This window comes from Drosophila santomea, chromosome X (assembly GCF_016746245.2).
Source record: "Drosophila santomea strain STO CAGO 1482 chromosome X, Prin_Dsan_1.1, whole genome shotgun sequence".
NCBI classification, from domain to species: domain Eukaryota; kingdom Metazoa; phylum Arthropoda; class Insecta; order Diptera; family Drosophilidae; genus Drosophila; species Drosophila santomea.
The window spans coordinates 20199556-20223722 of record NC_053021.2 but is presented as its reverse complement, the minus strand read 5'-3'; the positions used below and the strand labels follow the sequence as shown (position 1 = coordinate 20223722).

Sequence of the window (24167 nt, the reverse complement as noted above, 5' to 3'; positions counted from 1 at the left end):
TTGCTAGGTCAATCACATATGAATAAAGTAAAAATGTATAGAAAAATAAACAAATTTAACCCGTACAGTTAAAGAAATTGAATAGCTATAATATGTATATATAAAGGATATATCATAATGCAAAAAGGTAAGGAATATGATTAGGATAATAGCAGGCCAGAAGTTATAGCTTCATAGTTTTTTTATCATATTCCTTCTAAGCAATTTTTTCGAAAGCCCCTGCATTCAGAAATATTATGGAAATGACAGCCACAGAAACAATTAAGTTTCTACTGTTGTAAGAATCTGAGCACAACATTTTTAAGGTGCCATTAAAAATGCGAGTTAAACTTCATAAAAGCCAAGTCTATGCAAGTCCATTGCGTAATTTAAACTTATAGGGTATCTAAGATTCTGGTTAACAAATACAGTTCATATGTACATACTTCAGTGATCACACTAGCAATTATTTTATCTTTCAACTTGGGCATTTTATAATTTTTTTCAATTTTCGAACCTAAATTTAGTATACTCAGATCCATAGAAGGCAATAAATATTCGAATCACAGGAGTCTTTACCAAGCAAAGGTCTAAAGTGAAACACCATTTTAAAATCTCTCTATTAGCATTTCTCTTTAGAAAGGGCGTACAGCATTACGCACAAGGCTTGCGTACCGATACCAATGTCCAAAATATGTAGTATTAGCCCTCGATTTTGGCCAAGAGCATGGGGCAGCCGGAGGAACCCGTCTAGCCGCTCCCTGGGGAGATGCGGAACTGGTGGTCACAGCACCAACTACCAGCCACCAGCAACTGGCAACAATGACCTTTCGCACTTTTCGAGGCGTTGTCTCTTTTGTGTCGCCGTAATGCCGAAGGATCGGGTGTGTGATGCATTAATGCGTCGCAGACGCTGCAGTTGCTGCAGTTGCTCCCCGCCCATGATGCATGTGGCACGTTGCACGTTGCACGCTGCAAGTTGCAGTGGGGCAGCGATGTGGCCGCTGCACCGGAAAAAGATGCAGGAACTATTTTGGGACGCCTCGCTTTCTCCAGTTCTTCCAGCTCGGTGCGCTGTGTTATTATATTTGGTCTGCGCTATTTTTGTTAAAAACAGAAAAAAGCACTGAATGCAATCGCTTGACCCCGTTTAAACCCCAACCGAACCGATGGGTGGAGCCCCGTATTCTGCCCCCCAACTTTCCGAACTTCCCCCAATGCGGGAACGCGAACGTCTTTTATCAATTTTATGCGCAGTGTGCTTGATATTTCCATTAATTTTATTTATTTACGCCACCGTCCTGCTGGGCGAGCGGGTGCTGAAAAAATTATAATTTATGTTGCGAGTGTGGCTCGCAATGGGAGGGGGGAGGATGCCGCCCGCGTTTTCTCCACCTGTCTCCCCTGGGGAATACCCAAATAAAACAGAAGAAATTAACAAGCGGCGCATAGAGGAGCTCGTTAAAGCGTTTTTGATATCCAATCTAACAAATCATATTTCTTTCCGATCGCAACAAGAACTGACGCAACCATTTGACATCGCTCATAAAACCGAGTGTGCGGTTCGCTGTCGATCATAAAATCATCCGGATCGCGATGAAGGTCGGGGAGGTGCAGAAAGGGGGTCCCTAAAGGGGCGACTGGCCAACAAACCATCGAGCAGTCCATCAAAGTGCTTGTCGGAAACGAGAGACTACATAAAAGTGGCCGGGAAAGCAGCTCCCAATCTCAGATCTGCCCAATAACCACAAGTTTTATGGGATAACGATTCTATATAGTACATGGCCATAAGAACATCTGAATTCGCTTGACTTTATTTTACACAGAAACGAAAAGAATGGTTTTTGAGGAACTGTTTTCTGAAACTACTGCTCAGAAATGGAATTGAAATGGATTTTACCTGCACAATCATTTTGCCTACAATAACCCCTGTGAGCCGAAGACACATTCCCAAGTCCAAGACATAATTAACATTTATGTTTCTTCGCCTTCGCCAGCCGCCTCCCTTCGCTTTTAATGCATCATTTGGCGCAGGGCCCAATAGCGAGAAATCGGAAAAGTAGCCATGCATTTCCCAGCCGGGTAATGTTTTTCTGGTGCATTAATGAGGGAAAGCAAGGCTTTTTCCGGACATTGTCTACGCCGCGTCAATGTCTGCCAGAATCCCCGGAAACCAGGGCCAACAAAACATAGCCTAATGGCCGAATTATGCAGAGGGATCCGCCATTGTCTCAAGGCGGACAATTTTTTCGGGTCTGAGTATGCCAGGCGACTCACGTAGTGTCTCAAACCAATTGAATTTTGATGGCCAGCCTCCACTCCAGTTGCCATTCTCAATTTCGAGCCCTGCCTCCACTCATTTCTGTGGCGACTGCGGCAGCTGCCGAGATAGAGATACAAGCATAGAACGGGATTTAGATACAGATACTGCCACAGTGGAGGAGCCAGCAATAGGATCGAAGAGCATTCCGATTCCAAATAAAGTGTTCCAAAAAAGATTCAGTGCAAAAGTCACATTCACCCCAAATGGTGGTACAATAGGAACTATAAGGTAACATTTAACAAGAATTAAAATGAAGTGAATACAAAAAACGCACATTTGTCCTAGTATTTTGGCTAGCTGTGTGCCAAGGCAGCTGGTCGCTATGGGACAACTTAATCAAATCGACCAGCGGATATGTCAGACAGCTTTTATGTCCACCACTCCAGCTGCGCTCGTCCTCATAAAACTCCAATTGATATGCTCCGCATGATGTCTAGGCGCAGGAATCAAAATACGAATAAATCCCGACTCCGGCCTCTCGCCACGTCACATGTCCTGCCACAGGACAAAGGGCTTCGGCCGCCTGATTGCAGCAATAATGAGCGGAAATCACAACAATGCAAAGCGGAACCCTTCACTCGCACACTGTGCGAAAATAACACGATGTGGGCGAAAGATCTATTATATGCATGTGGTCTCCCAAATGCACGATGCCTTAAAAACCCATTGCAATTTCCTGAACCAACATATTACTTAATAAATTAATGGTTTAAAGTATTAAGAAAGCTGCAGAAAATAGCAGAATTTTTTTTTTAATTAAGAGAAAACGCATATAAATAACCGAAAATATATTTAATTGCACAATTGAATATCGATCCTCGTGAGATATATATACACGTTTTAGCAAGCAGATTTAATGGATGTGCATCTGATTTCTCGCGGTGTATTTTTGCAATCCCTTTCCGCAATGAGCTTGCAGCTCGAAGTCACACTCCTTATGATGTCGCATCAAATCATTAGATATAGGGTCTTCGTAGGGTTGTCGCTGTCGTCGTTTTCGTTGTCACTCGGATTCTGCTTTCTCCTCCGCACTCCGCACTCCTTTCTCCGTTCTTCGTTCTTAACTCCCCTTTCTCCGCCTCGCTGTCGCTTTCGCTGTCGTTCGCGAGCGTGCGAGAAATAAATACGAATATGTAAATTGTTTGCCCAAATGCACAGTGGTCTGATGCTGTTCTTTTCTTCCGAAATTTTATTGAATATATTCTACAACGCGAAAAGCTAGGCCAATATTAAATAAATCCGAGAAAGCCTACATCAGTATCAGGGAAATTTGTTAAAAGAAGTGATCTTGATAGACACCAAGTCGGAAATTATATGTTTCGAAACTGAAATTATGCAACACATTTGTAGAAAATACAATTAAATATTCCTAAGATGTTGGCCCACCAATGTTTTGATGCCTTAACTCGAAGAAGGGCAAGGGATTCGAATGGAAGTGGGAAGGGTGTGCTCAGGCCTTTTGTTTTAGGCATTGGGCTGGCCGCAGATTGTTGCAACTACTATTGTTGTTTACGGCCGGCGAGTGCAGCTCCTGATTTCTCTTCCGCCACCCCCTCCGCACCCCTCCCTTGCGACACCCTATTCCCCCACTCCCCACTCGCCACTCGTTTTCCCCCGCCGGAAGTGTGCGTGTCTCGCGAGCAGGGAACGTGTTGCTGCCGCCCAAAAATTGTTGGCAGCACAGAGATCTGCTCTCTGGCTTTTCCCCGCTCTCTGTCTGGATTTCCCTCTTATGCTCTCTCTCTCTCTCTCTTTCTCTCTGTCTGCCCATCAGCTGTGGGCAGGCCATTTTCCGAGTGGCTTTTCTTGGCCAGTGCCCGCCAGTGTCTGTTGCGTTGGCAAAGTGAACGTGCGCGTCTTTTCCTGCTCCTGCTGCTCCAAAATCCGCAGTCTTTCCGTCTGAACTGATCTCGAGGAAAAGTCCGGACAGAAAACGTGTGAAGCCGGGGAAAAGCCGTATTTCGATTTCTTTTCCGTAACCCATCGCAAAACCCATCGAAGTTTTATTTTTTAACTGTGAGCGATCGAAAAATGTGAGGTTGAGGTGCCCAGAGTCACCCGATAAAAGCGTCGACCATGTCGGACACGTGACCCGCGCTTGTCCCGCGCGATGAAACCGATAACACGCGCCGACTTAGCCGATTAAGCCGATAACAGCGATAGCGTCGATAGCCCCAGGCCCAAGCCTGACGACGAGTGTGAGACTTCAATTCAAGCAAATACTGTGCAAACAAACACCCAGCGTTTTCTATATTTTCACAACACCCACGAAAGATCATTGACTGCATTGCGGGATCATAACATATAGTAGGAAGCCACATGCCCGCAGAATCAGAAATTATATTTATATATACACGTATATATAGTATTGTAGGGGCTGTGTGCAGGCCACCGCTTGATCATAATTAACTCTTACAAAGTAAATAAACCAACTGCGAATTCGGGGGCCATGTGTTGCCCCCGAAACCGAAAACCGAAAACCAAAAACCAAAAACCGAAAACCAACAGGCGATCCACAAAATTTTACAATTACCATTCGACACGATTGTCCAAAAGCCCAACAGCAAACCGAAAAACACAACAAAAACACAATTTTTATTTTTCATTTTATTTTTATATTTTATGTGAGTTTGTTGTCGTCTCATATCACTCGCACATAGTTGGATATGAAACATAACGTTCTGGCTCATTGTTTATTTAAGTAACTTTTGCTTTAGTTTAGTTAAACATTTAGTTTCTTGCATCGGATTGATTCATGCCGGAAAATTGAATGGACGGTTGGAGGGTTTGTTTTTAAAAAACGGGAAATCGACTAAGTTTGAACACAAAGTGGTTTAACTTGTCATATTGCTGCTCCTGGGTAACAGTTTAAATTTTAAGGTCAGTTTTAATTAGTAATAAAGCAGGTCAGTGAATTCGCAATACAATTTTAATATTACAATGAATAGAAAGTATTTGAGAGTATTTTAAGAAGGCTGCACGTAGAATTGAACGACGTATTAATTATTTCACATTATTAAAATATTTAAAATTTCGATGGAAAAGTCTACATGGTCTTCATATTTAGTTTCCAAAATGTTTTTCCAGTTTTACCGATCGCTGCAGGCATTTTGTAAAAATTAAAAATTGAGAAATATTGAAACCATGGATTTCTGATAACCCTAATCCCTTCAGTCAACTATAAGAACATGGTGTTAAGAAAGCATAAGACAGGGATTTTCAATGTCTTTCCACTGAAAGACTCTTTAAGCCGCATCAGCTGCCTATAAATGTATAAATAATTATGAAATATTTCCACAATTCGGACTTCTTTGGCCACCTCAATCGTATTGACTCTGAAAACATTGAAATCAATTCGGTTCCATTTCGGATTCTGATGCTCGTCGACTTCAAAGTGTGCTGGCCGCTTTTGATCGGGGGAATATATGTTTTTGTTAGCATTCTCCATTGGTTGCATTCGAAAGTGAACTCAAATCGAGCCGATCGGCTGTTGTTCAATTTTACGAGTACCATATCCCGGCGGAAAATGTTCTTCGAGCGTATTTTATTTTCGTTTCTTTGTTTTTGGACGAGGGAAAATCCCAATTAGTCACCTCCCCTGTTTCAAGGAATTCCGTGTCTCACATTCATATTTTGTCCACATTATAATGATGGGCACGCGCTGTGGGGAAAAACAGATGAGAAGTCACAGATTTTTGGTAGTCGCTCAGTTTTATCTCCGACCCCCATTATCTTTGCAGCATTTCTGGCATATTTCACAATGCCGAGCAACGAAATAGTTTCGTTGAAATGTCAAGTGCAGGCAGGAAGCCCAAACAGGTCGATGGGGAGATATCTGCTGTGTGTTTTATAAACAAATCGGAGATCGGCCTGAACTCTGCTGGATTACGAAATAGATTAACGATGCTCTCGCCTTGGGCTATATCCCCCGATCCAATCCGATCTGATACGATCCGGGGCGGATTCTTAGACTGCCGCTGGTCAGCCTTCGCCTTTGACTTTGCTGGCCACGTGTGCGTATACGCAATTTTCCCGGTGTGTGCGTGGACTTTTCTTTATTGAGTACACAGCAGAAAATATAGTCTAATTAATTTAATGTTTCAGCCTAGTGCATAGTATTAAACTATCAATCTAATCTAATTACTATGTTAGCACTTTTACATATGATTTTATTGATATTTAATGAACAAACTTTCCACTTGGTCAAGGCATTTCTACAGTTATTTAAAGTTTATAGTTATTTAAAGACTTTAATGACTAACTTTTTTTGTGTGTACTCAAATTGGTTTTTCGCTTTTAGCTTTTTGCTATCGCTGTTGTTTTGATTTTATTATCGGCAGCTCGGCGGGAAAGTTTGTTTATAAACATTGCAATTTTAAAATTTACAGTTCATTTGGAAACTGTTGTTCTCCAGTTTTTGGTCTTCCATTTTTCCCCTACGTCAGTCAGCATAAGTTTATTAACATATGCGAAGGAGGGGGTGATGCCACATTTTATTTATATTCTCGAATAGTTTTTATTTGTTTTGTTTCTTTTGCGCAATTTGCAATGGTATTTAAGCCTAAAAAAAAGAATATTCAAACATCGTGAAGAGTGCTAGCAATTGATTTCCCATAAAGTTTATTTTAGACATTATTTAAGACTAAAACACACATTATAATTATATTAAACGTGAGCCAGAAATAAGTGTATATGTAAACAATTAGGAGGTAAAAATATTTTTAAATCAGAAATAAGTAGTCTGAGTAACCATTTCAAAATGATTGATAGATGAGCATAGCACATGCGATCTCATAAAATACTGTTTCCAATTAATAAACGAATCTCGATAAGTCCCACAATGCATGCAGTGAGCTTTGTGAAAATATTGAAGTTAAAGCGCGAAAAATAGTGAAATCAACATTGTCATCTTATGCCAGAAGTTACCATTAAAAAAGACCAAGCTCAGAAAAATCACAAAAAAAGTGTCAATGTAAAACTGCGGGTTGAGAATACCGGAGAGCGGAGGAACGAACCCGAAGATGCCCAGCTCTGTGACAGTCACATCCACTACAACGAACACGTCGCAACCCGAAGCATTGGAAAGCCAGCCGCACCACCTGCACCACCAGCACCACCAGCACCACCCGCACCACCGGAACCACCAGCAGCCGCGCTTCCGGTTCCGGTTCGAGTCCCGATTAGCCGATGCGTCGATAATGGGCCTGCCGCGCAAAAGAAAGCAGAGCCAGGAATCGGTAGCACAGTCGGTCGATAGCCACACGATACTCTGATATTCTGACACTGATACTATCGAAAGGCAACGCTAACCAATCGATAAACAACGAACGATAAAAGCAAGAAGAGAGGCCAGAGAGAATCATCGCCGATCTTGCCAGCTTTCGCTGTCGACAAACCATGTTAGATATATTTCGTGGATTGAAAAACCTTGTAAAGGTCAGTCACGTTAAAACCGATTCGATAGTATTCCGCCTGCACTACTCAATAACTGTGATGATTCTGATGTCATTCTCGCTAATTATAACCACACGCCAGTACGTTGGCAATCCGATCGATTGTGTGCACACCAAAGATATTCCAGAGGATGTGCTCAACACGTACTGCTGGATCCAGTCCACCTACACGCTCAAGAGCCTCTTCCTGAAGAAGCAGGGCGTGTCGGTTCCGTACCCGGGCATCGGCAACTCCGACGGTGATCCGGCGGACAAAAAGCACTACAAGTACTACCAGTGGGTCTGCTTCTGCCTCTTCTTTCAGGTATTACAAGGTTGTGTCTCCGGACCATTTGAAGCAATGATTATTTTTAAGATACCGATTAATTACCGATTAAAACACCGACCTTTAATATTCCCACACTCCCACATCCACACTGATAACCTTATCAACTATCGAATCCTCATTTACCGATCTGGCTATGACTAGTAAATACCTTTGTGGCCAATTTAGTTCCAAAGAAGGAACGCGGCAGCATTCTTTCCAGCAATATTCATAATTAGTTTGACACTTAAATTTGTATTTATCATCAATAGCTACCAGTAACTATCCATACCATCCCAAAAGACAACCCATAACCATGCAAACCTTTCAAATCGTATTATTATTTCGTTGTGTACTTGAACTATCTAATAAACTCGTAAAGGGGATTTACTCATATAACTTATCAACTATAAAAGCAAGTGGCTTCGGTGCAACCGAATTCACTTCCGTCCCATTTAAAGCATCTCTCTGAAAGTGTTTTTCAAGATATTCAAATGTCAAACGAAAAGGTAATGAATGTCTTCTGACCAATGAAAGCAAATCAAGCAAATGTGCTTTTTTAAGGCAACATTAATTAAAATTCGACGCCATAACTCATCCCCTAAAAGGCTACGCCTGCGCAGCGATTAAGCCAGAAAAAGTCGACCGAGAAATCGGCCATAGATCAGTGGATCGTTATGTTTGGGGGCGTTGAATGATTTGATGGATTAAGTAATTAAGCGATTTTTCGCCGACTGAGCGCACCATTGGGATACATCGCCATACATACTTTCAATATCCAAATATTTGTTCCACTTTTTTCCGATTTTTCGATTTTTCGATTTTCCGATTTTCTTTTTTTCTATTTTCTTTTGCGGTTTTGGCCTTTTGTGAGCCAAATGAAATTGTTTAAGTATCTCGTGTGTGCTTTGTTATTGCTGCTGCTGAATGGGCTGGCCTTGTATCGCTGCGAGTATCCTAAAGATAGTTCGATCTGTGACGTAGGCGATGTCAGGCAGAGACGGGTATACTGGGCGAGAAAGAGGGGGGGCGAGAGAGAGAGAGAGAGAGCGATTGATTGATCGGCAATCGATGGGATGAAAAATGAGCTGGGGCGCTAGAAACAAATTTATTTGGGGGAAGTAAAGTACGTGGAATAAATAAATGCATTAGCCTGAAGAAACTTTCTCACCCTCAACCTTAGTATTAGGAACTTTTGAATTAAATCATAATAATAAATCGAAATATGAACTGAAATGGAACTGAAAAGAAATATATTTAAAAATATTAAATGAAATTACCATTCTGATACGAAACAACTAAAGAAACTATGAACATTTCACAATTCAAATTTTTTCCAAGCGGTAGGCAATGAAATTAATGCAAAGGTGTTTTGTGAACCCAGACATCAGTTCCCAGTCGGAATATAACGAGAGTGCGTGTTTTTGAATTCACTACAAAACGATTTAAGTAAAACTGAAAAAATGAATTTCTTCAAAAAATTACGCAACCGTCTGGTACCTTACCGCGTCCCGGTGAATGCGACTCGCAGGAACAACCGTCAAGGACAGCAGAATGCGGTAGCAGAAGTACGCGACAACTCTCTTCAGGCTGCGACTGTGGCTGATGCTGTGACTGAGGTTGCAAATCTGACTGCGGCTGTGGCTGAGCCTGTGGCTGATGCTGTGACTGAGGCTGTGACTGAGGCTGTGACTGTGAGTGAGCCTGTGACTGAGGCTGTGACTGAGGCTGTGACTGTGAGTGAGCCTGTGGCTGAGGCTGTGGCTACAGCGGCTACTGTGGCTGAGGTCGAGACTGTGGCTATGGCTGTGACTGAAGAAAAGCCGGAGACTGTGGCTGAGGCTGAAGCTGTGGCTGAGGCTGCAGCTGAAGCTGTGGCTGTGGCTGAGGCTGAAGCTGTGACTGAGGCTGTGACTGAGGACGAGCCTGTGACTGAAGTTAAGGTTGGGCCCGAGTCTGAGGCTGTGGCTGATGGAAGAGATGCTGCCCCTGCAGCAGGTGAAGCTAACGAAGTGATTGATGTGGAGTTGGTAGCCGGCACTTCGAATTCTTCTGACCCAACTCCCACCACTAACCCGTAATTGGACGATCTATTGAGGACAAGCACACACGTAAACACAAACGTAATTAAACAAATTTTCTATAGATCCGTTCATAATAATAATTCCTCGCCACCTGATATATTCTCAGACTGTCACCGTTAATTGCTCACACCGCTTAAAGGAGATTGATTGTGTCATAGATGCCCCTTCGCCCCTCCACATTTTCCACCACACACCACGGAGCAAATCGGTGACGTCGCCGCCCATATGGCGTATATGTATATATATAGATCGAGTAGCATACATATTTATATAGAGAGTCTATGATTACACAATAAGTCTTACCGCTAACAATGTACAAATATTAAATGTGTATTTTTATCACACTTGGTCGGGCGGGGAAATCGGGGGAGCTTTTCTCGGTTAGTGTCACAGAGCGATTATAGAGACGTTCTAGTCACCCAAATTCCTATAAATACATTTATCATGGTATTCTCCCTGCTTAATGACGCGAAGACGCGTTTCTATAATTTACACTTTCCCCCAATATGCGTTGCACGATTTATTAATAACGGAAAACAAAACGAGAAATTCGAAATGGGAAATCGAAAATAATGCCGGCTTTCGTGGATCATTGATTTTGATTTGGAGAGGGTATTTACAAACGAGCAGCCTATTCTAATGTTACAAATGTAAGTGCAAATTGCAGCCATTATGTATAATTCTAACAAAAAAAGTAGGCAGTTAGAAATTGTCTGGTTAACAGCACCTGACACAATTACCATTACTTCCCCTTTATCGTTAGATCTCGTGGATAGATCGTCATTGGCTCTGACAATGCCGCCATAAAAACTAAAAGACCTGCACCCATCAATTTCCTTTCAATCGATCCGGTCTTTTCCTCCGATATGTCAAGAATTGGCATTTCTTCTTCCTCGCCACTATACGAGTATAGCCTCTCGTCCGACTTTCCCCGCCATTCCTTCCATATTTCTGCGCCCGGCATGTCTAGATATTTATTGAAAAGGCGCAGACAAACATAAAAGTGAAATAATATTTCTGGCCAGATGCCAGGGAATTGCTGAAACAAAAAGCTATGGATATGCCAGTGGGAATCGGGAAAGGGTATCGGGAATTGTGACTCCGGACTCGGGACTCGGGAACTGGGAACTGGGAACTGGGAACTCGGAGCCGGCATCTTAGGGAATATGGCCAAAGGTTCTTGGGGTGGGAGCTGTTTATATTTGACTTATATGCGTGTATTTTTGGCCTCCCCTCGAGTTTCGAAGATAGAAGGCAGAGGCGTCGCTTGGGGGAGTGACATTTCGGATCAGAAGGGATCAGATACTTCCTCAGTGATTCCTTTGCGACACAGTGGACCATCCTTGTCGAATAACGAGTTTGTGGTTTCAGCATTCTAAGGATAATATATGTTTTGATTTCAGCATTAGCACATTGAAAATGGCAACTTTTCAACAGCAAATTCATGAATTTAAAATAATTTATCAGTAATTTTGATTAGTCATCAGTCAGTGATTATAAATCCAGAGTTAAGTGAATACTGCCTTTGCAATTTTACAGTTCTGGCAAACTTATAATTCTAAGACGCGTTTCAAATAAACGAGCTCTTTTAGACCGCTTTCTATATCTTTTCTTAATTAAAATACCACTGTTGCCCAACTTACTTTTCAGCCTTAAATTGTAATAAAAGTAGTTTAGTTTTTACAGTATTACAGATATCAAGTTCAACTTGCTTTTTTACTACATATCCATAACTTTTTATTGATTGAATTATTTGCTTCAGAAGATTCCAGCTTACCACAAGAAAGCCCCCTATTTTTGAAACATATTACGAATCAATGTGCCTGGAGCCTGCAGGCCCAAAGAAGAATTCTTCGGAGACGATTCTTCGCCCTCCGCCTTTCGCTTTGATTGTTGCTTCTGTTGCAGTTGCATTTACGCGATGCTTTTGCGATTTGAACGCTTGCCAAATTGCTTTCCACACACGCACAGAGGAAAGTGGGAAAGCGGGAAAGCGGGTGGAAAAGGGTGGTGCGGAGGCCACCACTCCCTTCTCTTCTCTTCTCTTCCTCATTCAAACTATCGTCGGGGAAATGCAATTGGCGATTGTATACACAAAAGGGCAGACTTGGATGATGGAGGCCAAAGCAAATCAAACGCATCATTTGACTTCCGGCAGGGCGTGGCAACAGACCTCGCCCTGATAATAACAGATCTGTCCACAAGAATAGCAGCGATTGGCTTTTAAAGAGTCCCGCTGAAAAATTTGTGTGTTGAAAAACTGATGTGCTGCAAACAGATATTATAGTACTGGCCAATTCTAAAGAGCCATCTTTGTGGGAAATGTTCTTACCTGGAATTTAAATGTGTTCTATTCATTACCATTTTCGATCTTAAAAAGTATACTTGATCTGGCCGTGTCCATATGACGCCTATTTTGCTGGTTAAGAAACGGGTATCTATTTGTTTTATTTAATTAATAAGGATATGAAATATATAGCAGTTAATACCCTGTACTAGATAGACTCTCAAAATCGCCCAAATCAGCTGAAACATTTTAAGTAAAATTGTAAAAAGTAAGATTTTTTTAAATATTTGATTAAATGTGTCTCAAATACATTGACCACCACTGTCCACGGCGACTGCCGTCATCAGCCGATAGAATGCGGAGCAGATGTTGTCTGGGCCAATTGCAGCCAAATGCCAACGACAATGGCGAATAGTTTGGAGCTGCAGGCCCCGAAAAGCAAGAAGTGAAAGGCCAAAAAAGCCAAAAAGCCAGAAAGCGAAATCCAAAATGAAACGAAAGATCGCCGAGATGCACGGTGGACAGCGCGTGTGGGGAAATATATTTTAGAGTGGAAAATTGCTGGCCAAGATTAAGGAACCGCCGCCAGTCGGGCGCCCACTAAACAAACTGAACTTTCACCTCTCACAACGTAAGACATGGGGATTACCACCTGCCAGGGACTCAGACTCAAGATCACGATGATGGGGCGACATTGTCATGTGCCAAAGCAAACACGCCATATACAATTTGCACAACTCGGCCAATCTTCAGCTGTCTGAGGATTGTCCGAATCCGCGGCTAATTTACGATACAAGTTATTATTAATTTGTCATCGGGTCGGCATTAAAATCCCCCGGCAAGGAAAATACACAAGACTTATATCGAACAGAAATGCTTGCGTGTCGGGTTTTTTGGTACTCCTTAATATCGTGTACTATTCATTTGGTCGTTTAGTAGAAAATAGGGTAATAGTAAAGAAGGGAATATATTAATAATAAATAAATAACGGACAGAGGTTTTATTTCACAGGTTTCTAAAAGTGTGCAGTTTTTAGGAGAAATATATACTTTTTCATACTTTTCGCCTTCTACTGCCTTTAATATTAAAAGAGAAACCACAAATTGTTTTACCGCTCTCATTGTTAATTGTTCCACCTTCAGAGGTAGCACATTCGTATGCCCGATCTGGACTTTAAATTAAGCGAATACACCCAACGCTTGCCCAACTAATGGGTACAATTAAGCAAGAATTCGTGTCTGCCTGTCTGTCTTTCGGATCGCCCGATATTGTGGTAGGTGAACCGGGCGGATAGACTGCCCCTAATGGCTCACGGCTAATTGACAAGGGCCAACAAAAATAAAAGAAATGGAATGGTATTCTATGGTATGGTATGGTATGGTATGGTATGGAATTAGCAAAGACAATTATGTAGCTGGGGAAGGTCAGTCTCTAATGCCTATGGCTGAATGTCATTAATGCCATTTGGCATTGTTCTCGGCTGGAATCGGGCGGGGGTCCACAATCTAGAAACTAGAAACTAGAATCTAGAGTCTAGAGTCTAGAATCTAGAGAACAGCTGGCGAATGTCACTTGTCAGGGGTATTTTTCTCGCTTTTACGACAGTTCCAATGCGACATTACGCCCACACGGAACTCACCTTTGCAGATCTCTATAAATACATATACTATATCCCCACCATTCTCTGCTCTTTATTCGCTTTTTGCAGGCAATCTTATTTTATACACCAAGATGGCTGTGGAAATCTTGGGAGGGTGGCAAGATTCATGCGCTCATCATGGACTTAGACATAGGCATTTGTTCCGAAGCCGAGAAAAAACAAAAAAAGAAATTACTTTTAGATTATTTGTGGGAAAATTTAAGGTAAGTACAGCCCATCTGTTATCTCTCTCTGACTAGATAAATGTACTTGCAAGAGGCTCTGTAACGAAAAGATGTGAAATTAATGTGGTAAAATTTGCCAGTCTTAGAAAAAGTTCATTTTCGAGATTTAACTTGAAACAACGTAAAGAGTCATGTTCAAAAGACCAAGACAGTTTATTAAATTTACAATCGAATTCAGGCAGCGCAATGCACGCGAACTCACCTTTGTAGCCGATTCCCAAAACAAACATTTCCCAAAACAAAGTCCCACTAATGAACAAAGAATTATCCGGAAATCGACTGTGAGTCACGACCCACGACCCAGAGTTCTCCAGAGACAAAGGATACTCGGCCAAACGTTTTGGCATTTGTAGAGCTGCAAATTTACTCGTACATTTATTTAGCTCTGAATCACAGCTAATGGCCAAATTTCCGCCGATTTCGTTTGCAGATATCACAATTGGTGGGCGTACAGATATTACGTGTGTGAGCTGCTCGCCCTTATAAATGTGATAGGTGAGTACTAGTACTAGTGCATGGTAAAAAATAAATACAAATAAATATCCAAATATCCAAATATCCAACCGATGTGTCCTGAGATCGTCCTGTGCCAAAGGGGGCCCATCGAACTCAGTTCGCATCATCAACTGCTGCAAGAATATTGCTTTGACCTTGGCTCATCTATGTGTTTGAACCAAATAGATCAAACTGATATGATAATGGAAGAAAGCTATGGTCGAGTGTCTTGACGGGGAAAAACCCGGTACTCATACTAGGAAATACTTGTATAAGGAAAACTACTTAAAATTAACACCTTGTAAAGTGCGTTTTTCGCCAATAAAATGAGTGACCATGCAGTCGAAAATGAATAGCCGAATGATAGTTGAGTAACAAAATCTTGCGATAAAACAGAACATAGAACGCAGAAAACAGTGCGGTGTTTTTCGCGGTGCACATGCCAATCTGTCGACTTCTCCAGGTGGCAGTGAGATCGGTAAACAAAGTTTCGGGGTTAGCAAAACGGTTTCTTGCGACGGGCCTCATAAATTCGGCATTCATTAACATTCCCCGTTCGATTTTACGCCGAAAAATCAATGACGAATTTTTATCGACTGACCGCCCCGCATCAAAATAAACAAATGCTTCCCGATACTGATATTTCTGGTCCCCTCGTGGGGCGCGCGCGCCGAGACTCGAACTCTGACAAAATAATGAACTGTCAGAAGACATGGGAAATAAACAATAATATTGTGAGTAAAACACGTTTATAAAATGGCTGACATCGTTTCAAGCAGCGCGAGGGGCGGCGATCGGTTGAAAAATTTCAAATGGGCTAATTAGGCGGCAGGGAATAGGATAAATGTAAATGGAAATCGGGGGAAATCGTTGGAAATCGGTGGAAATTCATTGACTGAAAGGTGAGGCGCCGCGAAAATGCAGCTAATTGCAGAGCCAGCTATACAATCGCATATTTGAAATATTTTCCTGGGTACGTCAACACGTTCATAGGAATTATTTTATTCATTATCAGTAGATGATATCGGCTAAACGAATTGCGTGTGGTCAAAATCTCATTTTAGTGGCAATTAAACTAGCTTTAACTGAGTCGCAAAACAACCATTTCCTCATATTATACATACATCACCAATTGAGTACTGTCGAGACCCTCAACTATAGCCTTCTTGCCTGGATAATGTACATTCGGTCGGGATGTAGAAATATGTGTCAGTGGAATCAGGCTTTTTCCTCTATAAATGAAAAATGAGAAATCCCATCTATCTAGCCCACTTAGTTGCCAAGTGACTTTAAAAGTAAATTAGGAGCTGTTCAGCAGAGGCTTTTCCCTGAATAATGTAGTCTTCCTTTGAGCATTCATTGGTTATTCTTTCAAAAGTTTATTATGCAAATCATTATGACCACAGTGCTTGCGCAGAAAGTGCTCGTTAAAATTTGTTTAGTGCCCCTGTGGCAGCATATCCCAATGGTTAATCCTTTATTGTTCTCTCCATAAAACCAATGAAATGCGCATCAGTTCGCCATAAAAATTAACGTACCTTGGAGCATTGTTTGTTCATTGACCTCCATCTCCATCTCCATCTCGATCCCATTTAGCCGCAATTAGCGCGGTCGATTGATGGATTCTGATTTCGATTCCGAATCCGAATACGCATCTGTATTTGTATCTGTATCTGTATCTGTATCTGCATCCGATGTCGGTCTATCTGCCATAATTAATGGGCTGCGCGGGTGCGGGTGAGTTGTAATTGAGGAGAAAATCGATTCATTCCCGCCCCGCTGGCCTCAAATCAATCGATCAAGCGGATCCGAATGCATCGGATCGGGAAAAGTCCGTACCGATTCGATACGCCGAATTTTCCAAAAAGCACCTATGCACTCATGCACAAATAGGGGGTTAATGGAAAAGAAAAGGTGGAAATTCGGTGGGAAATCGGTGGCAAAGAACCCATCAATCCCAGTGTCCGGTCCGATAAACAGATATTCAAGTAGGACAGATGAGATGTATAGGCAGATAAACCGAACGAACGAAAAGTGTATCTCTGTATCTCTTTGGTGCTGATTTGTATCTTTTTTGTGGTTCCTTTGCAGGTCAAATGTTTCTTATGAATCGATTTTTCGATGGCGAATTTATGACATTTGGCCTGAAAGTGATAGATTATATGGAGACCGATCAGGAAGATCGCATGGATCCGATGATTTACATATTTCCCAGAATGACCAAATGTACATTTTTTAAATATGGTTCAAGTGGGGAGGTGAGTAACGAATGCAGCTCTCGACAAACCCAAGACTCAATAATAATTTAATCTGCTTTTCTAGGTGGAGAAACACGACGCCATTTGCATTTTACCATTAAACGTTGTTAATGAGAAGATTTACATTTTCCTTTGGTTTTGGTTTATATTATTAACGTTTCTCACATTATTAACGCTAATATACAGGGTGGTTATTATATTCTCTCCTCGAATGAGGGTCTACTTATTTCGTATGCGATTTAGGTGAGTTGCGTAGACATTGGGGGGCTCACTGGCGTTGATACGGGAATAAATAGGGAAAAATATAAATTTAAATTAAACAAAGCAAACAAGCAGCTTTCTGGCTAATGATTCGCCACAAAAATCCCTATATAGGTGTCTAGAAGTATGCAGCATAAATATATACTAGTTCGCATTCGAGTTCGTCTTTCACTGCATACTTTGTAGACCCTATGCGAATTTGATACCTTAGCTCTTTCTTTGGCACCCTGTTGTACCCTTATCAAATCTAGTGATTCCCATTACATAATATTTTATATAATATTTTAAACAATACCATACTGAATACCATTTTTCCCATTGCAGGTTAGTGCGTCGTGACGCTATTGAAATAATCGTTCGTCGTTCGAAGATGGGCGATTGGTTTTTGTTGTATTTACTAGGTGAAAACATAGATACAGTTATATTTCGTGATGTTGTACAGGACTTAGCGAATCGTTTAGGACATAACCAACACCACAGGGTGCCTGGCTTAAAAGGTGAAATACAGGATGCATGATATTGGGAGTATTAGAAAGAATACAAAATGCAATTTGTCGTCTCCATTTGAAAACCATCGAATTCAACAACAAACATGTCGAAAGCTAGAACAAGACTAAGAAAGGACAATTACAACCACAAAGGAATCTAGAGATCTTCGCAGCAGCCGCTTCATTAAAACTTACAACTCAACACACCGCTAAAAAATCTTTAAAAAAAAACGTATCTCAAAAATACAACCAAAAAAACTATCGTCAGCTCGCAGTCAGTCATAAATCAGCATTTTCAATCATGGAGACTAAGTCTATCGATAGTCGGTACAAACACATCCAAAACCACAGGACATAGAATACAGCATAGCAAAATGGAAGCGGAATGAAAGCATGGAGAAATATGGAAAAAATAGGAAAGCATTAACAGCCACGCAACGAAAGGAATTACTCAGAATTCAATACCAATCAATTAAAGTAACGTAAATGAGAAAACGGATATCGAATAATCGAGATCGACAGATCGAGAGATCGAGAACGGAAGTCCTGGGACTTCCGGACAGGACACCCAAGCCGGTGGCAAGTAGCGCCTGCCGTCGGCCAGGGGTCACAAGGTCACAAGTCACAAGGGATCGCCTGGCAATCAGCGATCAGCGACCCATAGAAAGTTGCCCCAAGGACAAGATCAAAGTGTGAGGAGAACAGCAAATGGACAGCACCGGAAACGGAAACCACAGACAAATACGCACACACACACCCACCCACCCACACACACACACACACACAGACGACGCCACACATACGCTTACAGCGAAATCACTCATACGCCCCGTAGAACACATCGCACTTTGCTTGTCATGCAGCGTTAACTAAACCAAACATCAACAAAGTCGAGACGACGCCCGCGGAAAATTGCATTTCTGTATTAACCCCAAGAAGAGAAGAGACGGAGAAGAATCGAAAGTCAGCATCACTCTCACCGAGGAAAAGCAGGAGAACCATACAAACGAGATGCTACAACAACGCAACAAGACGGGGAAAGAAAAGCCTCCCCGCTTTGTGAAAGCAGCAAATGAAAGTCAAGAAAATCGCAAGTGGAAATCGCAGAGGGGAGTAACAGTTTAATTAAATTAAATTCAATTCAATTAAATTACTTATTACAATGATATCTTGAAGTGTTCATGTATTCGAATGTAGGTTAACTAAGTCAAGCATACAAGTAATTCTACATATATGTATAATATATATATTATATATATATATATATATATATATATATATATATAAACAATTTTTTTTTTAACTCTAAGCATTTGTATTACCCGCTAAACAAATGAACAAGAAAACAAAACGAAAAAAAAAACATAGAAAAAAAAACAACCAAAAAAAGGCAAACTGAAAACAGAATTTTTTTGTATACAGAAATGAATGAAAATTGAAACCCGAAATGAGCAGATAGCGAAATAATGATAAAGAAAAAGAAAGAGTAAAACCTAAAACCGAGACGAAACGAACAGAAAATATCAGTAAATATCAAAGAAAGTTCAGAAAATACCATACCGAATACCGAAAACCGAAACAAAGGATACATTTACATAGTTTAATTAGAAGAAACTATAGCGCGCATCATTATATAACCGAAAAACTGAAAAACTGAAAAACCGACCGAACAGAACGTAACTTTCAACTCACAAAGACAAACAGACAGACGGAAACGGAAATGTTTTAAGCTCACACACACTCACACTCACAACACAACACCACACCACACACAAACACACACGTATATAGCATGTAAAGCATATATAAATATATATAATTATCAATCGATCATTCAGCAAAAGAGAGCAGCCAACATTCGCATCATAAAACAATTAACTCCACTAATAATAGAGCATACTCAACTCTATCTCTCTCTACGAAAAATACGCCTAGTACTCAAGCGGTAAATGCGAAAGGAAAAACCCAGGAAAATCGGGCGGCACACTCACGCTTTGCCACATGAATCAAGTGTAAACGCAACGATAATAACTTTATAATACCGCTAGTGATTAAAGTCCTAAACAGGAGGGTACAGTTCGGGAGTTCGACAATTCCCCCAGGCATTGCAGGTGGTCCTACAGTAAGCCCCTTTTATGACAAACATCACCCCCTCCGTAAAAGTAAAATAGTCACCCATCCACGAGTTCATCATGTGCTACAAATCGTAATATCCGTCCAGAAAACCTTTTGAAGCGCACCTCCCGCTCTCTAACTCCAATCTCTGCTCCTTTCTTGGATCCTGATCCTTGATCCAGGGTCCATCCCACTTTCCACTTTCCACTTCCCAGTTCCAACTTCCGCAACTCCCAGCCCCCAAGAAGTGGACCAAAGAACCAGTCACACAGATGCCTCAAAAGTTTTCCCCCCTGCCCACGTCGCATTTTCCCATCTTTAGAAGGACGACCAAGAAAAACAGATACACAGCCAGAAAAAGCCAAGCCAGAGATGCAAATCTAACAACAAATGTCACTGCCAACAAAACCAGTAATTGTAAAATCAAATTTAAATAGCTAAAGACCGTACATACAAGTATATGAATCGAAATGGGGGTGGACCTGATATGAAATAGATAGGGTATTTCCGTAGGGCTAGCACTGCAATGCCGAAAGTAGTTACAAGAAAGCAAAAGGAATTAACACCCACACCCGATGATTGTTCCTTGTCACAGAATCAGGAATTGCCGATGTGGACCTGCTCAAAACCTCACTCCTTTCGGGAATTCATTTTGGATTTAGATCACCTAATTTGAGTGCTTTTTCCGTCTACTCACACTACTCAGCATACTCAAAGACGCATTACAATTTAGAGGGAGGAGAAAGTGGGTATGAGGTTGAAGCGAAAAAACAATAAATGTAACAATAAATGGTAATAAGTAATTTTAACGTATTTTTTTTTAACTGCTTATAGCCAACTAAGTGTAATTGTAATTCTAGTTCAAACTGAACCATTTTTGTCCGCGTTTTTTTTTTTGTCGTGGATTCGTAGGTTAAGCCCCATACACACGAACTTATAGCCACACACACACAACACAAGCAACCACAAACATGGTAAACGACAAGAAATGTATAAATATCGAGGATACTTACACTGTAATTAAAGGGGGGCGAATAAGAAGGAATACCATACCAAAACGTAAGCATATTACAAGGAAATTGCCATTAGTCGATAGTGTTAAAGCGATACGTATATGATCTACACGCTAGGCTAACGAAAAACAAACAAACAAACAAAAGAAATAAAAGAAAAGAAAATAAATGAAAGGAATACTTAGTGTAGCTCAAGATGGAATCTCTCGTATCTCGTAACTCGTAACTCCAACTAAAAGCAATTGTAAAATATCGTAATAGATCTAGGGGCGATCGAACAAACAAACAAAAGCAAAAGCAAACGAACAATACGCAAGACTTTATTTTTCAAAGTATGCCGCAATATTAGGTCGAAGAGTTCGAATTGTACTAGCTGAATCTAGAAAATAAGAAGGACATTTCATAGACGCAATCCTAGAAGCAATAAGCACATCCGGAAACGGAAATGAAAATTAGAACGGAAACGGAATCAGGCAGAGCTAACGGTAACAACGATGACTCTTCACCACGTTTCACCACCTCCGGTACAATTCTGTCCACTTCTCACCACACAGCACTGCACTTTTTTGCTCTCTCTCTCACTCTTTCTCCCTCTCTCTCTTACACCCTATTTCCATCTCTTTCCCACTAAAAGTATCTGTTAACTATTGGTTGACTACATAGCCTGTTTCCACTTGAAGAAAAAAATGACAAAATGCACGCATGAAAATTTTGGGTTTTATCAAAGCATTTCACACTTTACAGAGAATGAAAATGAATTAATTAAGTGTGATCATCGCCAGTTTATCTCTTATAGAGAAAATGTGGCTTACACGTTTTACACACACCCAACATGTGACAGTGGAAAGAGGCTATAAAACTCGTGTATCCCATTTAAAAGAATCTGAATCCGTAAGAATATTGCAAAATTCTGTTGAAATCATCGTTTTTTTTCAGTGTTTAATGTTTGTGTTCGTTTGTTCATTTGTTTGTCTGTTTGTTTGCTCCCGATCTGAATTTGGTTTCTGCCATATTTTTTGTGTATAATTATTATGTATTGTTTGGTGGCTAAGATAAGGTTTTAGTTCTGTAACTTCTACCGTACTTTCTCACTCATTTGTTCATTCGTGCAATAAAAAAGAGACTTGTATACATATCATTGTTTTTTTGGTTTTATTTTGGGGTTTTATTTCAGATTCTCCACCCACCTGTCCTCTATCCCTCCCTCTCTCTCTTTATGCTCTTATCCCCTTCACTATCTACCTTTCTCTTTCTCAGCACCCACTCAATTTACAGCGACGAAGAAAGTCAATTTCTCACGGCTCAAAAACGCAGTAAAAACTGAACCAGGAAATCGAACGAACTAAAAGCAACAATTAGTGAAGCATATTGGTGAAATACTCGTAACTTATATTTGAAATCGAATTAGTGAGTGATTAGCGCAACGATAACGATAAAAGAAAACAATTTAGTTGAATTCCCTAGCTGAATCGAATTGAATAGTGAGAACTTTTTATTAGGAAGCGAAAGCGTTTTTTAATTATATACTAATCGAATCAAAATTGTAAAGATCAAATACCAAATAACGAATAACAAATATTGCATACAAATTGAAACTGCCAATTCACATTCTCAGACAAATTTTTACGAAGCTAAAGCTTAAACCAAAACCAAAACCACACCTTAAGAACATCCAATTAATAGCACTAAGCGAAGATATACAAAATTGCTGAAAATTATTAATTACCGAGAAGCGAAACCAAATTGAAGAATCGCAAAATCGAGCTCGTATCTTGATCATTTACCTAGGCCCACGACTTTAACCCTCCTTCGTTTCGGTTTCTCCCGATTCTCGATTTCGATTTCGATAGCCAATATCCGATGGTCGTCACTTGATTAACCATTTTGGATTGCGGTTCAGGATTACTTTAGGCACTTAGCGTATATATCAATTTGTGTGTGTGTGAACAAATAGCAGACAATAATTAGTGAGGGAACTTTTTAGGCGAGATCGAAGGACCAGGACTGAAATGACGAGGGAAAATCAGAAATCAGTTTTCCTGGACTAAAAGGGGCGTGGCTGGGGACTTTCACAAGCAGCTAATTTATTGTCTTCCAGCAAAGCGTATATATTTCACTATTTGAGTCGAAATACCTTGTTTCCCCAACTGGAATAACGTTGCAGCTTAAATGTGATTTATATCTCATTTTTAATTGGGTTTTGTTTTTGTTGAAGTTTTCTATACTATTGGCCACGCCCCCAGATCTCAGCGGCTTGAAAATGATAGAAAGCGATTTATTTCGTTGGTGGCCCAGAGTTCAGCAGCAAAATTAGCGAGCCGCATTTGATGGAGTGTATAGGAAAACTGCCTTAAAGATTTTCAAGTGAGACCGATCGATCAACCAGCAAACCGTGTATATATTTATTATATAGAGGCCGAGTCGGTGAGCATTTTTTTTACTAAATACAATTTACGAGTAAGCATAACTTTTAACACAGATCAACCAATACACGACCTGTACATAGCCGACATACATAAAAGACCCAGCATATATATATACATATATATAAATATAAATACAAACAAGCATATACATAACTATATATAAAGTGTTTTACAACAGCGTGGATTAGTTGATAACCGTAGAGCGAGACATTCTTAGCAAAATTACACCTAAGTTTTCCAGATTCAGATGACTTTTTAACCAGACAAAAGCGAAGGGCAAAAAGCAGCAGGCTGGCAGGTAGACAAATTATGAAATTATTAAATTATGTAGAAAAGCAGTCAGAGTAAGGAACTATTTGTATTTCAACTTGTTTTCCAGGAGATCCTAAGTTTAGTAAAACGTAATATAATGTAAATGATAAAACGAAACGAACGTATGTAAAATAATTGCATAAATAATTTCAAATATATTCGCCGATTGCCTTCAACTAGAGGAATTTTGATTACACTTAATAACGAATACTAAATAATTAATAATAATTAAATAATGCATTGAATATTTATACAAAACAAAAGGTAAAAGCAACTATTAATATATGGAAGAATGGGCAGAAGAGGTCGAGAAGAAGGACGCAGAAAGGCAGGCGCAGACAGAAAAGAACAAATCTACACAAAAATGAAATTCAAAAAGAACTGAAGTAAAAACAAAGATTTTAAAGCAGTAACAAATGGCAAACAAAAGAGAACAAACGAAAAAATAAAAAATCAAGATAAAGCATTCATATTTGTACACTAAA

General features: G+C 40.4%; 3 protein-coding genes across 6 annotated transcripts in view; all 3 read left to right on the top strand.

Annotated features, from left to right (window-relative positions):
• LOC120457327 (innexin shaking-B) overlaps nucleotides 1-19057 on the top strand; it is a 147998-nt gene extending 128941 nt beyond the window's left edge. The window contains exons 1-7 of one of the 4 annotated variants that reach the window (XM_039644835.2): nucleotides 7620-7738; nucleotides 7838-8059; nucleotides 14139-14293; nucleotides 14745-14809; nucleotides 16901-17067; nucleotides 17132-17310; nucleotides 17653-19055. In XM_039644835.2, the coding sequence (XP_039500769.1) occupies nucleotides 7700-7738; nucleotides 7838-8059; nucleotides 14139-14293; nucleotides 14745-14809; nucleotides 16901-17067; nucleotides 17132-17310; nucleotides 17653-17845 (1020 nt within the window). In that variant the 5' untranslated portion in view covers nucleotides 7620-7699 and the 3' untranslated portion in view covers nucleotides 17846-19055. Of the gene's footprint in view, nucleotides 1-7619; nucleotides 8060-14138; nucleotides 14294-14744; nucleotides 14810-16900; nucleotides 17068-17131; nucleotides 17311-17652 lie in introns of those variants that run through there. The other 3 variants (XM_039644834.2, XM_039644832.2, XM_039644833.2) reach the window with 3 other exon arrangements.
• LOC120457333 lies at nucleotides 2236-2981 on the top strand. The gene is made up of 2 exons (XM_039644840.2): nucleotides 2236-2530; nucleotides 2588-2981. Exons 1-2 carry the CDS (start codon nucleotides 2241-2243, stop codon nucleotides 2730-2732), a joined length of 435 nt encoding a protein of 144 aa, XP_039500774.1. The 5' UTR covers nucleotides 2236-2240; the 3' UTR covers nucleotides 2733-2981.
• LOC120457331 (30S ribosomal protein S2-like) lies at nucleotides 9440-10459 on the top strand. The gene is made up of 2 exons (XM_039644839.2): nucleotides 9440-10182; nucleotides 10250-10459. The coding sequence occupies exon 1, from the start codon at nucleotides 9523-9525 to the stop codon at nucleotides 10138-10140; it is 618 nt and encodes a 205-aa protein (XP_039500773.1). The 5' UTR covers nucleotides 9440-9522; the 3' UTR covers nucleotides 10141-10182; nucleotides 10250-10459.
• Nucleotides 19058-24167: the final 5110 nt, after the last annotated feature.

Bases quoted from the DNA above. Each gene is read 5' to 3' on its own strand.
- LOC120457333 (XM_039644840.2), top strand. From the start codon at position 2,241: ATGCCAGGCGACTCACGTAGTGTCTCAAACCAATTGAATTTTGATGGC. The intron at 2,531-2,587 runs GTAACATTTAAC...CATTTGTCCTAG, and splicing joins GGTACAATAGGAACTATAAG to TATTTTGGCTAGCTGTGTGC.
- LOC120457331 (XM_039644839.2), top strand. From the start codon at position 9,523: ATGAATTTCTTCAAAAAATTACGCAACCGTCTGGTACCTTACCGCGTC.